The sequence below is a fragment of the Balaenoptera borealis genome (assembly GCF_965194805.1).
Source record: "Balaenoptera borealis genome assembly, chromosome: 16".
Taxonomy (NCBI): Eukaryota; Metazoa; Chordata; class Mammalia; order Artiodactyla; family Balaenopteridae; genus Balaenoptera; species Balaenoptera borealis.
In genome coordinates this window covers 4,926,945-4,943,970 of record NC_138872.1, presented here as the reverse complement: position 1 = coordinate 4,943,970, position 17,026 = coordinate 4,926,945, and the positions used below count along the sequence as shown (strand labels likewise).

The following is a 17,026-nucleotide window of genomic DNA, read 5'->3' as shown; positions in this document are numbered from 1 at the left end:
CAGCCAAAATATCTTGCAAGAACAAGGGAAAAATAAAGTAATTTTCAGATGAACAAAAACTGATAGCATTTGCTCCAACAAACTCACTGAAATAGAGTTTAAAGGCTCTACTTCAGGCACGAGGAAAGTGATCCTGGTTGTAAGTTCTGAGATACAAGAAGAAAAGATGAGCAAAGAAACTGGTAACTGTGTGGTTGAGTCTAAACTAACATTGACTATATAAACAATTTAGTAATGACTCACTGGTGAAAAAGGAAAAGGTTAAACTTAAAATATACTATAATTAAGGCATATAATTTAGGGGATGGGTTATTAAAGTATGCCTAAGTGCTTTTATTTTCAGGGAGCAAAGTAAAGAGTAATCACTAAAACAACATAAATAGAGTATATAAGAGGAAGAAAAGTGGAATGAGAAAAAAAAAATCAGCCTTAAAGAAGCAAAAGGAAAGGAAAAAGAAAAAACAGTCATGACAAATAGAAGGCACAAAATAAGACTGTAGAAATAAATCCATATATATCATAAATATAGTAAGTATAAATGGACCAAATGCTGTAGTTAAAAGACAAAGATTATCTTTAAAAAAACCTTTTTATTATGAAGAATTCCAAGCATACTGAAAAGTGGGAAAAATAGTACAAAGAATCCCCATATGCCTGCCATGTAGGGTCAGTGTTAGCTATTTGCTGTGTTTCGTCTATATATGAAAAGGAGAATATTAATACATATTTTATGTAGTAAACATTACATAACAGAGTAAAATTTAAATGTCAATAATGAGGTAGAGTGCTCACTTTTGAGGCCAAGCAGATATGGGGTCTAATTTTCTTTTTTTAAAAAATTATTTATTTATTTATTTTTGGCTCTGTTGGGTCTTTGTTGCTTGCTGCGAGCAGGGGCTACTCTTCGTTGCAGTGCGTGGGCTTCTCATTGCAGTGGCTTCTCTTGTTGCAGAGCACGGGCTCTAGGCACAAAGGGTCAGTAGTTGTGGTTCGTGGGCTCTAGAGCACTGGCTCAGTAGCTGTGGCTCACCAGCTTAGTTGCTCTGTGGCATGTGGGATCTTCCTGGACCAGGGCTCCAACCCATGTCCCCTGCATTGGTAGGCGAATTCTTAACCACTGTAGCACCAGGGAAGTCCAGGGGTCTCAGTAATTTTTAATCGTGTACTTTTTTTGTGCAGTTATTTATTCAAAGGCTGCCTCTCCTATGGGCTCTAGTGAGAAGGTAGGAACCAGGTCAATGTTTCTGATCATTGTATTTCTAAATATTTGCTGCATTTAGTAGCACAGGATTCAGCACAGTGCTTGTTACATAGTAAACATCTAATGTAGAGTAGCTTTTATTCATTATAATTGATGCTGTTGTTATCCAAAGCGTTCAGCAGAGTGGCACAAAATAAGCAAGCAATAATTGGTAGCTTACTAAATTTATATTTATTGTTTACCATACATCATCGTGCCTAGCACACATCATTCACCCATAGACGTCATATTTATAATAAGAATAAATAGTACTTTCATTATTATTCAAAATCTCTAAATGCCTGGCACCACATTAGCAGGGGAAAGTGGAAGTTCATTCTTATTAATTATTATTATTGAGTAAAGCACTTAACACAAAGCCTGGCCCCCACAGGCGCTGAAAAAATAATCTTCAGGGGGACGGTCCTCAATTCTGGGCGTCCCGCACCCGCCCCTCCCCCGGACCTGCACAACGCCCCACCCCCTGCCGTCCGGCAGCTCCGCCCCCGAGGCAAGCGCCGCGCCTGCGCACTGCCCGATAGGGGGCTCGGCGCGCTCAGCTCTCCACCGCCCGAGCGCGCGCCGGGCCGTGGCGGCCGCCCTGCTGCGTGCGTGCGTGCGTCGCTGCGTGCGTGCGTGCGTGCGTGCCGTGCGCTCGCTGGGCACCGCGGCCTCGCCCTCGCCCTCCGCCCCTGCGCCTGCACCGCGTAGGCCGGCCCCCCCCCCCCGCGCGCACCCCGTAGGCGACCCCCGCCCGCGCCCCGGCCGGCCCCCGCCCCTTTCCAAATTTAAAGTGGGCGCAGCATTCACGCCTGCCGCCTCAGGTGACCTCTCAGGGGTCTGCCCGCCCGAGGTGTCCCGCCGCCGAGGAACATGGCGAAGGTGGAGCAGGTCCTGAGCCTCGAGCCGCAGCACGAGCTCAAATTCCGAGGTAAGCCCGGAGGCCCGCCGCCCCGCGCCCCCGCTCCGGCCCGCGCTCCGGAGGGCCCGGCGGCGCGGTGGTGACGTCGGCCTCCCGGCCGCGGCGCCCGCCCGCCCGCGCTCCCCGGGCCCCGAGGGCCCGGCGTCCGGCGCGGGAGTCCAGGGCCTGCTCCTCCGCAGCCTCCCGCGCCTCGCCCTCGACACAGTCGCCTCGTTGCCGCTGTGGCCGTTCTTGTCCCGTGTGCGGCCTCCTCACTGAGTGTGGGCCCCGGCGGCCGCCTGTGCCGAGGAGGCTCAGGTCCCGGGTCAGAGGTCGCCTCTCGCTGACCGGCCGTCCCCTGTCGCGTAACTGCTCGTGGCAGCTCGGCACTTTACCACTCCTTGAAAGGACCACTTTACGCACTTGTGTACCGTGTCTGTATGATAGAAGGGAAGCTCCATGAGGGCAGGACTTTGTCACGTCTCTGCTTTATGCCCCGCACGCCTTAGGAGCCTAATAAGTACCTGTTGAGCAAATGAACGAAAGGAACGTCCGCAGACGTTCCGACGGGACGTGTGGCCCAGCTTTCCTTCTCCTGCCTTCCTCGTGCCCGTTGCTCACGTCTCTGCAGTCGTGCGGGGCTGTCAGGGTGGCGAGATCTTTTTCCTCCCCGGAGCCGCCTGGGACTGGAGCCCGAGGAAGCCCAGGGGGCCACATGTGTTTGTGGCGAGCCAGAGCCCCTTGAAATGTGTACCTTTATTTTTAATCTTTTCCCCCTACTTTCTCCAGCAAAATATCAGCGCCGGGGGATTTCATCTGACTTGGCCATTCCTTCTTTCCAAAGGGACTGAGTAACTGTGTAGCAGACATCGCTTGGCCCTTGAGAGAGAGGAATGGACAAGACAGACAAGACCCCTGCTCTTGTGAAGCTGACCTTGTAGGGAGGGGCGACAAGCCAGCACACGAGAGTGTTTCAGGTAGTGGTAATAAGTGCTGTGCAGGAAATAAGACAGGCTGGCATGGTGAGACTATGCTTGCGTTGGACGGCCAGGTCGCCGCTGTGTCGCCAGCACTTGGCCCAGGGTAGCCGCTCGATAGATGTCTGTGGCATGGGAATGCCTGCTGGCCACAAGGCACCCCTCTTTAAATGTACCGGCAGGAGGTAGTGTCCGGTAACTGACCCAAAGTTACTCAGTTAGCAAATGGCACATTTGAACCCAGACTTCAGAGTTGACGCTGTTTAAGGGTTATGCTGTCCGACCCCTGGGAAATACTCCAGTGCTGTGGCTGTCACTTAGCGTCCCAGGTTAACAATCTCCAGTTTGTCACATTTGGAAGTGACTCCAAATGTGTAAACAACTGAAGGTTTCCCAGTTAAAACAAACACCCCAAAAACTTAACATGGATTGTAATTCTACCACCATGCTGTAGCTTATGTGATGTTCTCATCGCCTTCTAGAGCAACCCGCCTGAGAAAGGAATCCAGGTAACTCAGGTGAACGTGGAGGGTGATGGTTTCCACTTGAGTTGTCTGAAGTCCTCTACCCTGGAAGCCTGGCTTAGCTACTCCTGGGGACTGGCACGTTCATTCCTTTAGTCCACAGGCATTTCAGTGCCTGCTCCACGTGTCAGGTGCCAGGAGAAGATGAGTCACATCACGTGTAGGCCCCTGCTCTCCCTCAACCCCCCACCCCAGAACTTAGGTCTAGGGAAGAGAGCAGATGACAGAATCAGCCAGAACAGTGCAGTGAAACAAGGTAATCCAAAGTACTCTGAGAGCTCTAAGGAGGTCAGCTCCTGAAGGAGGTGTCATTTGAGCAGAGTTTAAGGTCGAATGGAAGCAGGTGAAAAGAAGAAATGGTTGGGGAGCATGTCAGGTGGAGGAAATTGCATGTACAGAGGCACGAAGACTGAGATGATTGGGCTCCTTTGGGATGCCAGTAGTATTTCGGAATGACAGTGACAAAGAGCATTTGTTGGGGTCACGAGGCAGAGGAGGAGATGAGGCTGCCTGGTAGACACGAACCAGGTCTTCTAAGGCCTCTGTGCACAGACACAGCCAGTGTCCAAGTTCATATCGTGCCGTGTCTCCTCGGCTAGTTCTTCCTTGATTGATCCCCTGCAGCCTTAACCCCACCCCTAGTACATACACTCTCCTCTAATGTGATGTTATAGAAAGAGGCACTAATTGGAGAAAATTAAAGTTTTTGTCCCATTTCTTTTACTTAGTGATGTTTGACCTTGGGCTGGCCACTTTGCTCCCCAAAGCCTGGGATTACTCTTTACTCCATGGGAATGGGGCTCATATCTCCCTTGCCTCGTGTAGAAAGTTTTGTTGGTATTATGGCTGTTCAGCTGCTTCGTAAATGTGCAATATTATGCAGAGATTGGTTGTATTTACACCACTGGTTTCATCATTTCAACTTCTTTACCTGAAAGGTATGGCAAAGAAGAGTGATCTGTCTCTGGCCCTGGGTTGACCAAAGTAATGATGGCCAAAGTCACTGGATATTTTTGCTAGGGAAGTGATCCAGGAAAGTTACGGTGTCAAATTGTTGAAGGCTGTTGGCTTGTGGCTTCAGAAGAGGCATCTGCAGGCATATGTAAACCACTTTATGATTTATTTGTTGGTTAGTTTTAAACTGAGGACTAAGATTGTGAAATCAGAATAGAGGCTCAATACCCTGTTTTGCTGTATAGACAGCCTTCGTTTCAGGATGAGAACTGGCACATTTAACTGGTGTCTTCCAGATTACTTGGGGTGATGATTCTGACTTCAGACGGTTCACTTAGGTGAATCAAACTCGTAAGCTGACTTTTCCTAAGAAGATAATAATTAACATGCCTGTCATCCAGAGGAAAAAGATTAGTCATCTTTTAAGTGCAGCCTAAAATGATATGGGGTTGTATATGTTGGATTCTTTTTCGTCTTGGGCATTTTGTGTGATTCTTTTGAAGTTAAGGATGTTGCAGAAGAAAAGAGGACAGAGACTTACAGGACCTCGTTCAGTCTTATAGAAAGTGCCATGCTGCGTTGTGTTGAGTGTCAAAAGGAGAAAGATTCCTGGCCTCCTGAAAGAAGCATGACACTGTGACATTTGCCTTGGTGAAACAGGAGGATCTCTTTGGAGTGGGGACACCTTTCTGAAAGAGTTAAGGGCTCTTAAAACCTGTGAGGTGTGTGCTTTGCATTGTTGCCCATTCTGTTGCTCTTACCTCTTCCAAGGCCAAATCATTTTCTTTTTCACTCTGAGGTCCCACTTGTTGCCCAGCTCAATGAGAGCTTTTTGAATGAGCCACTTTCAGGGCATTTTGTATCTCTTTTCTTTCTCCTCCCCTCCCCCTTCCATTGATTCCATCCATGGTAAGTAGTATGTCTTGTATTTTCTTGGTCAATGCCCAGGACTCTTAATCCTTCTTCACATCCTAGCATTCTCCCCCATTTCGTGATACTGTCACCTGAGAATGGTCAGTTAACTGTCCTCATGAGCTGATTAGTTAAGATTTAAACCTGCTGTGGACCCATTACTTTTGCTTTGTTGTGTGACTAAACCAGTGGCCTTCTAGAAGTCTCAGGTAGTCCTGCTGTTGGTCAGTGTGGGTCACAGGTGGGGTAGCACCACTGGATTGGTGTGGTTGATTACCACTTTGGGGAGGAAATAGGAACTTGGGTAGATAGGTTAGGGACAGTCTCTTTTGTATAAGGAAAGTGTGCTTAGAATCATTAGTTCACCCTCTTAAGTTAACGTGAAGTTTAGTATTTAGGAAGCTAAAAAATATAACACCTTGTAGATATAGTCTGTTCAATGCAGTAATTATCTTTCAGATGCTAATTACAGCATTAATTCTCTAGTTTTAGCATAGCACTGATTTCCTTAACATTTCATGATCACGTAGAGGAGACTGTGTTTTACAGCACAACAAAATGTCAGCAGTGTGCTTAAGATTCTTTATGGTAGTGGTTTAAATCCATCCTGAATAGATTATCTTCATTTATTTAATTATTAACCAGCTTGCTTATCAGAAGCAAGTGGCATTAAACTTACCAACCCTTAGTCAAACTTAAATCTTCATAGATTGTGTTACTTACTTCTGAGTTTTTGTTCCTGGGAGAAGAATGTGAAGTAGAAGTTAACTTACTTTTACCCGCTTACTTACTTCTCTTCTTCGCAGTTAACTCCTTAAGGAAGAGATGGATAGTTCTCGGCTGTGTGCTTATATGGTGATAGTTCCTTGTTGTGTGCGGTTGTAACGTGGACACAGTTTTCTTCATAGTAAACCTGGTAGCTTTGCATCCAAGTGTGGATTTATTAAAATAATTAGTCTGAATTGATGCTTATTAAAGAGGTGAGCTCTTAAACATTATTAACACTATCTTTTATTTATTAAAATTATATAGCATCTTTCCTTCCAGTGCTGAAGGCAAAATACTGAGAACTTTGACCCTGTAATATTACCACTAAGTAGCTGAAAATTAGGGGAGGAATCAAGGGAGTAAACTATATTGGTTATACTCAAATACTACCCTTAGGCTTGATTTTTAGAACCTGAAACTTGAATTTTGACATAAGGAATTATCTCCAAGATTGCATCATATATCTCCCACTTGTATTTGAAAAATTTGCCATCTGCAGGATGACCATGATTTGGAACAAATGAGCAAAGCTTTCAGCAAGATGACAAGAAAGACGAACACAAAGAGTGCTGAGTTCCGTTAGTCAAGACAAGGTTGCCATTGAGTGTCTTTAATAAAATAAAAGCCTTCTGAGCAGTTATTTTGCACTGGGGATTGTGTTAACAACAAAGTTGCATTATGGTTTCCAGGCTTGCTTCCTCCTTTTCTATCATTCTAGGCCCCTCTCAGGCTGTCATCAGCATAGCATATCCAGGATTGCTTTGGCCCTTGCTCGGTGGATGTGCACATTCTTTGAAGTTTTTACCTGACAGACCTAGGCTGCTAGCTTTACAAAAACAACAGTTGTTTAAAGAACTTCATTATGGGAACAAAATTACTGAACTTGACAGTCATTTTAAGACTATTTTTAAAAATACCAGTGTGGCAAAATAGTATCTCTAGAATATCTGTTTTTCAAAATGTTAAATATGTTGTTTTAACAAAAGCTGTTGATGTCTAGAAACAATGCCTTAATGTGTTTTTGGATTTTCCCCCTTGCATGGAAAAAAAAAAAAAATCATTGAGAAAATGCCATAGTCCCAAGGGAAAAATCTTGAAGTGCTTTCTTTTAATAATTTAGCATTAATGGCACAAAACTGTAAAGGTATAGAAATACCTTCCTAGAGTTTTCCTTCATCCTTTCAGAGGGGTTATTATCAGTTTTTGACTAGCAGGTTACTGTTTCTTTTCATCTGTGTCAAGTAGTGTCTTCAGTCAGGCTTTTGGCTGTGTTTGTGTGTGCACGCCCATGTGGGCACCTAAAGTGTTGCTGGTGTGCACACATTCTCACAGGTACCCATGATGTGTTTGAATTAGTATCCAGTTGGCATTTCAGTAGGATCTTACAACCTTAGCCTATTTGGGAGGGGTGTTAGGGAAATAAATATTTTGGGGGAGAAAGAGATTGAGACTGTTTTGTCTTTTGGATTGTACCTGAAGACAATGTTATGGCCCCCTGGACCGTTTACCTAGATTTGAATTGCGTGTGATGTGGCTTGTAACCTTTATGACTGTAAGTTCCTTGGGCTGTCTTTAAAGGCTGGAGGGTGCTCAAGGATTGGAGAGGCACAGAACCCTGTGCCAAGGGAGCTGGGAGCAGAGGGCATATTTGTAAGGGGCTAAGTGGTGGAGGTCCACCACTTAGTAGACCCCGCAGTAGGGTGGGTCTGGAGTTAAAAGCAGTGGCCATAGTGGAGCTGACATTCATTTTGCAATATGAGAGGAAAGAAAAGGTAAGGGAAGAATGAACATTTCTAGAAGATAAATGCTTAGTTTCCAGAAGGTAGACCACAAAGTCTAGGGACCGCGGTAGATGCTTTAGTTCTTCCTCTTATTAGTTAATCTACAACACAGTCCTGTGATGTGAGTTACTCAGTGGTTGGGGAGCCGGCTCCTGGATGAGGCCACTGTGGTAAACAGTGGTGCAAGGATGCAACAACGCAGGTTTGTCTGGCGTCAAAGCCCATTTCTTTCACATCGACTCTAGAGTGAACTCATAAAGGGCTTCGTTTTGGAGGGAGGGAGGCAGAGAATTTTTAACCATTAAGGAAGTGTTAGGAGCTGTCAGGATAATTTCTTAAGAACATTAATTAATTAAGAATTATTTGTGGAATGTTTAGGAGGGATTTCTCAGCATACTTTTTAAAAAGTTCATGCTGGTGACTCCAAAGCATTCTTTGATTTACCTTGTGAATATTCACTTTTTATAACAGATATTGTTGGTGTTTAATGATTCTGTATATTTAGAACACATTTAACTTTCGAGTAATTTGCAGATCTGCTCTGAAGTCTTTGGAAGGTAGGGTGAAACTTATAGGTAGAGATTTCACAGGTTTGCACATTTGTAAAGTGGGAATTTAGAGTTCAAAAGGGTGCTTATTAAGATAGGAAGGTCTGAAATAAGTGACCTTCATAGGTGCTACCTTAAACCTTACGAGTGGGACTACAAAGGCAGAGAAACAAATAAGTGTGAATTAACATATAACAGAGATTTCTCAGATGTTGAAAGAGAAAAACTCAAGGTGAATATCAGAAAGTGCTGTTTTATTCTGTAGGAGGTATACTTTGGGAAGTCATCATTCCCCCAAATGATGACATCCATGCATATGAATCAGATTGGAGAGGGTTTAGAGACATGCATGGGTATGATGATTGTGTGCGTAATAGATGATTGTCCGATTGGGAGTATTTGGGGTTTCTTCCTTTTCCACAGCTCATCCTTTGAGGTTTACCTCATGAACAGATGACCCCCCTCTTGTCTGACGGAGTATAGCATACCTGTGACTCAGGGTTGGTTTGGTCACCACATCCTGAAAGCTTCCTTTGGGCCAGGCACCGGAGTGGGGACTGGAGAGGAGTCCCGGCCCTTAGAGTTTCCAGCCTCCAGGTGGTGGGGGGATGGAGGAGAACGTGGAAATGGGACACTTATGGGCTGTCCCTCCCTGGGAGCTTAGAAAAAACTGTTAATTCTGCTTTGGGGTTTGAGCCTCACAGGAAAGGTGGGATTTGGGATCTGTGATGTGCGCTAGGCGTTTTTCTGTAAGTGCTCATTTATTCTTAAAACAGGTCTAGGAAGTAGATGGTTATGGTCCTCAGGTTCATAACCTGAACTAGAGGTAGAACTGGGGTTGGAACCAAGATCTGTCTGACTGCAAAGCCCATGCTGTTCATCATTACGTTGGCTGTATTGCTCCCTTTAAAAAGTTAGTGGGAGTGTGGCTCACTAGGAAGGCCCGGGATTTTCTTATTTATTATGTTGTTAGGAAGATGAAAGGAGGACTGGAAATAGGACAGTGGGAATTCAGAAGGAGGCGTGAAAGAGAAACGAGATATAAAAAGGAAGGAAAGGTGCTTAATTGTCATTGTAATCTAGTAATGGCTTCTTTGTCACTGCTTCCACGAAGTGCAGAGTTGTTCTGGAACGTTAAAGCGACTGATTAAAAAAATCTTTGTACTAATTCTGTTTTCCCCTAAGAACTTTTGTTCTAACTTGATCACTTCTGATTGTGTCATTCATGTATTAATGTTGAAAATTATGTGCTAATATTATCACCACACCTTTCCTTCTACCACCCACTCCCCACTCCAAGTCCTTTATTACCTCAGTGTCTGTCATCACAAACAGTGCAGGTTGATTGGGTACTATTTTGCCTTTTAATTACATCACTCAGCAACATTTGCAGTATAGTAGAAAAAAGGGAAGGAAAGGAATGGTACCTAGGTCAGTCTTCTCTTCCTCTCCATTCTCGGAGCCCCCTCCAGCCTTTAGAGAACCCAAGGAACTAAGTGTTCCAAGCCACGTCACAAGCAGTTCAAATCTAGGTAAACAGCCAGTATTATCATCATCTCCATTTTAAAAATGAGAGAAACTGGGCCCAGCACTTGGTGGAATGCATAATTTGCACCTCAGGCTTTCAAGCCTCTAAGGCTTGTGTGCTTTGTATTACAAAGGGAGGCTTCCGTTCCTACTCTGGCTGTCACTTAGAGGCGCTCAGCTCACCTCCCCACCCAGCTTTGATTTCCTCTTCTGTTGGATGAGGAAGCTTGAACTCAGTGCCGCTTGGTGTTCCTGCCAGCGCTAGTCTTGAAAACGTGTGATGAAAATTTATTTTCGCTGAAGAAGAAAGATGGAAAGCCCATGAGGGCAGAAACTGGAGTTTGTATTTCTCTTAGAACCTACCATTGCTTTGCACTAGTGGGCTCTCAAATCTTTAATTAATGAGCCCTCTTGTTCCTGTTGCAAAGCTCACTATATTCTAGTAACCTTTCTTGAGTATTCTTGGATATTCTTATCCAGTTCCAGTGTTTTCTGCATCACCTCAAACTGTACAAATTGTGTACCACTGCATGTTTTGTTTATGTTATCCTCTCCTTGTGCTTTATTTACTGATTGCTTTGTCTTCCATGCTATAGAATGCAAGCTCCTATAGGTTTTGTTTCTTTAGTTTTCCCTAGTGGTAACTAATAGAATATATTCATTTCTTAATTGTTTTCTTCTGCTAGTAACCCCAAAGAAGTTGGACTTGGTCATCTTTTCGGTGTTTGGTTTGACCATTTGAAATAGAAGCATACACATGAATAAAAAGAGGGATTTGCTGAAAAACCAAAAGTTTGTCCTTGTGGAGGCTTATTTGAATTCTCATTCTGTTGGTTGAATTGATTTGTTGGCATATAAGTGTATCCTGATGGACTGCTCTGAAAATCTAAATCCGTGCTTTTTGACCTTTTCTAAGTCAGACACTGCTTTACTAATTGGATGAAGAAAAACCATGAATCACTCCTTGGAAGATCTGCAGATACACTCATTCAAAACTTCTCATGTAACTTGGGGACAGGAGGATCACAGTTTACTGTGGGTGCCTAGTTGACCTCTAATCTTGCTGAGAAGGCGGAGGTGGAAGAAACATGAGAGGTCATCTGGAGAAATCCAGAGAAAACTTGGTCAGTTTATTTGGGTCTCTTATTTTATTCTTTCAAAAAATTTTTAAATGAACGCCTTTGTTGCCTTCGCCGCCCTTCCTAGTAAGATTGTTTCTTTTTTTTTCTCTACGTGCCTAACTTTGAGCACAGCGCTTTGGCAATTAGTCCTCTTCAGTAAATGTCTGAGTGCTGTCCTGCCTGCCTTTAAAAAAGAATAACTGCTTTCTGTCTCATTTGCTCTCCCTAGCTACTCCCTTCTGGAAGTAGCTTATCCTAGCACGCTTCTGCAAATAGTCTTAATCACCGTTTTCTCACCACCCATTCACTCCCAAAGTCATTGCCTGGGAACTTTATTGCTTCATTACTGCATCTGTTATTGTATTTTTATTCTTTACCTCCTGTGTACCCTCTGTAGCATTTGACACCTGTTGCCGTTGGGCTACTGGACACTCTTCCCTTCACCTCCTTAATCACCCTCTTTTGGCTTTCTTCCACCCATTTGGCCATTTTTACCCACTCCTTATGGAGTCCTGTGGATGAGGCTGAGGGGTGCAGGTTTTCCTTCCCCCCCTCTTCTTGCTCCTCTTCTCTTTGTCTCTCAGTGTCCCCACCCGTCTTCCTTTTTCCCCGTCCGGGAGCTCTTCTGCCAGTACCCTTGGCTTCTAACAGCATTTACGAATGATCCTAGGCCTGACCCGAGCCCATATGTAGGGCTGCAGATACTTCAAATGCAGCATGCCCCAAAATGTATTCTTCCCCACTCCCTTTTCCTTTTTTCTCCAAATCTCCTCTTCTTACACATACCTCCTTGAATGGTACCCACATCCACACAGTGGAGCGACTCAAACTGAGAAAGCGCATGACTCAGCTCTGTCCCTTCTTCCTTGTCCCCTCTATGGCTGCCTCATTTTTCTCCTGGATGACTGTAATAGTTTCTTACCTGGTTTTCCTGTCTGAGTCCTCTTTCTTCTCTCCATATTGATGGCACTTTCAAATGTGCGAATCTCAGCTTACCTCTTGCTTTTTTTTTTTTTGAAGTTTTGAATTTTATTTTTTTTATACAGCAGGTTCTTGTTAGTTCTCTTGCTTTCTTAAAATTTTTAAATGTCTACCCATTGCCAAAAGAATAACTTTTAAATTCTTTAACAAGACCTGGAAAATCATTTGTGCCCTTGACCTCTTCAGCATCACCTTTCCTCATGCTTGTGCTCTGGCCTTTGGTTCTCCCTGGTTGTAGAGCTTTTGCATGTGTTGTTTCCATCACTCAAGGTGAGTTCATTCCTCCTCCTGTCGCACTGCTCCCCCCTGCACTTTGAGGTCATTTCCTGACATTGCACTCACATTGTGCCTGTCCCCTGTGCCCCTGCACTTACCGTGGTGAGTTGTGTTTGGTTACTTGCCTGCCTTCCCTGTTAATCAACAGGGCCTTTGCCTTTTCTGGACTATGTCTTTTATCCCTGATCCCAGTGCTTAGCGTAATGCGTGGCACGAGGCACGTTCTCAGGGAGTTAATGTCCAGGTTGAGAAATGTGAGAAGGGAAGAAGAAAAGAAAACTTTCTGTGGAAAGGAAAGGTGAAACCCATCAACAAGGCCTGCTGTGTGCCGCTGATCGATGTGGACATAGTGCCTTTCACTCATAAAATAAAGCTATTCTACCAAGTATTGGTCACTTTTCTCTCTTCTGCAAACGTATGTTTTCACCATCCTCCCCTCCTGTTTCAGAGACTCAGCACCACCTCCACCACCTGTTCACCTAGTGTGCTTTACCCCATTCCTTTTCCATCACTTGTGGTATCTTGCTCCATTAGTCAGCCTCTCTATTTCTGGTGTCTCAACTTTCTGTTCTACTTGATGCTTTCCCGGTGCCTACAAACATGCTTAAGTTTCCCCTTCCTAAAAAGAAATCACGTTCCTCCAGATCTTCCCCCACTTAAGCAAATGCCTGGTCGTACATCACAGGTAAATTTTTGGAAGCAGTGAATCTCAGTGACTGGTTTACGTCTTCACTTTCCTTTCAATTCTCATTCCTTACCCCTCCACTGAAGCCCTTCTCAGTTCACCAGGTTTCTCATTGTGACTTTTGTCTTTGACTTTTCTGGTGAACTGCCCAGCCGTTTATCATCTTTTACTGGATGTTGACATTCCCCAAACTTCTCTCCTCAGTTTTCTCCATTTAAGCATTCTCTGTGTTGTCTCATTAATAATCCCTTCAGCTCTCACTTCTACGCAGAAAACTTCCAAATCTCCATCTCCAAGCAGATCTTTTGATCTCTAGGCTATCTGCCTACCCGTCATTCCTGCCTATCTGGTGGTCATGAAAACACCTCAGGACTTGCCATATTCCACGCTGCATTCATGGTTTATGCTCTCGTTCCCCATTGATCGTGTCTGCCATATCTTGGGAATGGCCCTTGCACCCAGAGGGGTAAGCCAGAAATCCTAACCTCGTCTTTCCCTGCCCTTATCCCACGCTGCTCACATCTAGTCAGTCCATTTTCATCAACAGCGTCTCCTGCACCCCTTTGCTTCTGTTTCTGCCCACTGCCATATCCTGAGTGTAGGCCCTCTCTCCTCAGTATTATTGCCCCATGTCCCAACTCCCTGTTTCTAATTTACTCCCTACTTCCCTCACCCTTCAAGCTATCCTGGATACACTTTTCAGAGTTATTTTCTAAAAATTGAAATTGATCATGTCATTTCTTTATTTTCGTTGGCTCCCTCAATCCTACAGGTTAGTGTTCAGAATTCTTAGGCCAGCATCACAGCCTTTCAAAACTGGGTCACACTTCTTTATTTTTAAAACAATCTCGGCTTTTATTCTCCATTTTAAACAACTAAAATATTTAAACACTCACACACACACAGATGTGTGAGTACATCTCCTCTTATATCTGGTTTCTCCTGAATGCTGGCAGAGGCGGTGAATACTTTTCAGAACCCATGAGGAGAAGGAAACCCATTTTCCTTCTTCATACCTGCCTTCCTAGAGTCATTTTTAATATTCTTCCTTTCATTTCCTTCCACAGAGCTCATTACCAGACTTGTGTAAGTTTACAGTTTTACAGCTTATTTTTACTTAAACTATAAGCTTTTAAAAAGCATAAGCAGACATGATTTCCCGCCCCCCCACCCCGGGTTCTCAGTTCATTCCCTTCCCTCAAACCCCTTCTTCTGCAGCCATATGGTCTCCCTTACAAAGGCCTCTTGCACTTTGATCACACCACACTGTGCTTACACCAGGGCTTTTCCTCCGACTCAGAATGTACGTTCCTTCATCTTTTCAAACTCTGGGACTTCCCCTCAGTGTTCAACTCCCCACCCTCCTGTGTTTACACAAAACTTTATACATTATCTTTCACATGGTATTCAGTGCCATGAGAGGTAGTGTACAACCCAGCAGTTAAGAGTGTGAACTCTGGGGCTAAAATGCTTGGATGTGAATCCTGGATCTACCAGCTAAAAGTTATATGACCTGGGATGAAGTATTTAACTTCTGTGCCTCAGATTCTTCACTTTGTGGTATGTTAGGAGGATTAGTGAATTAGCACATGTAAAGTGCTTAGAATAGACCTGTTAAGTATTAACTAATGTTACTATTGTTTGATAATTTTTTTTTCAAGATACATCATTCCAGAGCCTCAACCCTAGAGATTCTTACTCATTAGTTCTGGATGGGTCCTGGGATGGTTCTCCAAGTGTGTTTACTCTGTCTTTTCAGGGTTCTGGCCGGGAGCAGCAGTGCCATCTCTCTAGCTTGAGAGCCTAGCACAGTACCTGGACTCTGCAGTCGTCAGTTACTTACTGAATGCCTGCAATGTGCTAAATATTGTCCCGGCTACTTGAGACACTGAGATGAAAAAACTGACAAAACCTTCTAGTGGGGAAGATGGGCATTACATAAAAGGATGGGAAATACGTATAATATGGTAGCAGATAATGGTAGGTGCTGAATAGGGGGTCGGGGTGGACGCAGGATAAAGGGGTTTGGTTGGGAGTGGGTTCTGTTTTAAAGAGGGTAACTGGGGAAGGCTGAGTTTCCGAGAAGGTGATGTTTGAACTGAGACCTGTGTAAAATGAGTGTGCAAGCTGGGGGAAGAGCATTAGAGAGAGAGGGGACGGCAGGTGCATGGCCCTCGGATGGTGATGGGCTTGGTGTGTTCAAGGAGCAGCACGTCACTTTGCCTGCGGTGGAATGATGGAGTGGTGCAGTAGATGGGCTCAGAGAGGAAGCAGGAGCTCTTGGTAGACAGGCCACGGGAAGGACTTAGGATTTTGTTGTGATGTGGGAAGGCATGGAGGATTCTGACCAGGAGTCTTTTTAAAAGACCATGGCCGGTGTGGGGAAAGTAGGCTATGGGAAATGTGTGGATGGTGGTATGTGTGGGAGCCATGAGGCTGCTACAGTTACCTGTAACCCGTCCACCCATCCATCATCCATACAGTTATCCGTCATCCATCCACCCATCCATAATCCATCCACCCTTCCGTCATCCATCCACCCATCCATCATCCATACAGTTATCCGTAATCCATCCACCCATCCGTCGTGCATACAGTTATCCATAATCCATCCACCCACCCATAATCCATCCACCCATCCATCATCTATACAGTTATCCGTAACCCATCCACCCATCCATAATCCACACAGTTGTCCATAACCCGTCCACCCATCCGTCATCCATACAGTTATCCGTCATCCATCCACCCATCCGTCATCCATACAGTTATCCGTAATCCATCCACCCATCCGTCATCCATACAGTTATCCATAATCCATCCACCCATCCGTCATCTATACAGTTATCCGTAACCCATCCACCCATCCATAATCCACACAGTTGTCCATAACCCGTCCACCCATCCGTCATCCATACAGTTATCCGTCATCCATCCACCCATCCGTCATCCATACAGTTATCCATAATCCATCCACCCATCCGTCATCTATACAGTTATCCGTAACCCATCCACCCATCCATAATCCACACAGTTGTCCATAACCCGTCCACCCATCCGTCATCCATACAGTTATACGTAATCCATCCACCCATCCGTCATCCATACAGTTATCCGTAATCCATCCACCCATCCATCATCTATACAGTTATCCGTAACCCATCCACCCATCCATAATCCACACAGTTGTCCATAACCCGTCCACCCATCCGTCATCCATACAGTTATCCGTCATCCATCCACCCATCCGTCATCCATACAGTTATCCATAATCCATCCACCCATCCGTCATCTATACAGTTATCCGTAACCCATCCACCCATCCATAATCCACACAGTTGTCCATAACCCGTCCACCCATCCGTCATCCATACAGTTATACGTAATCCATCCATCCATCCGTCATCTATACAGTTATCCGTAATCCATCCACCCATCTATCATCCATCCACCCATCCGTCATCCATACAGTTATACGTAATCCATCCATCCATCCGTCATCTATACAGTTATCCGTAATCCATCCACCCATCTATCATCCATCCACCCATCCGTCATCCACACAGTTGTCCATAATCCATCTATCCATCCATAATCCATACAGTTATCCGTAACCCAGGCCAAGAGACTGTGGCTTGGACCAGGGTGGTGGCAGTGGAGAGAATGGGATGAGAAGTGCTCAGATTCCAAATCTCTTTTGAAGGTAGAGCTGGCTGAAAGGTTAAATGTGGAGCAGGAGTGGAAGAGAGGAAACCAGAGTAACTGCTTTTGGCTCAAGCATTTTGGTGAATGGTGGTTTCTTTTCCTGAGATGGGAAGCAGTGGGTTTGGG

At 44.8% G+C, this 17,026-nt stretch overlaps 1 protein-coding gene across 1 annotated transcript in view; it reads left to right on the top strand.

The window, feature by feature from the left end:
* The first annotated feature begins 1,817 nt into the window (after nucleotides 1-1,817).
* Nucleotides 1,818-17,026, top strand: part of VAPB (VAMP associated protein B and C) — a 55,032-nt gene continuing 39,823 nt past the window's right edge. Inside the window, exon 1 of the mRNA XM_082361644.1 lies at nucleotides 1,818-2,171. Coding sequence (XP_082217770.1) covers nucleotides 2,114-2,171 — 58 coding nt within the window. The 5' untranslated portion in view covers nucleotides 1,818-2,113. The remainder of the gene's footprint in view (nucleotides 2,172-17,026) is intronic.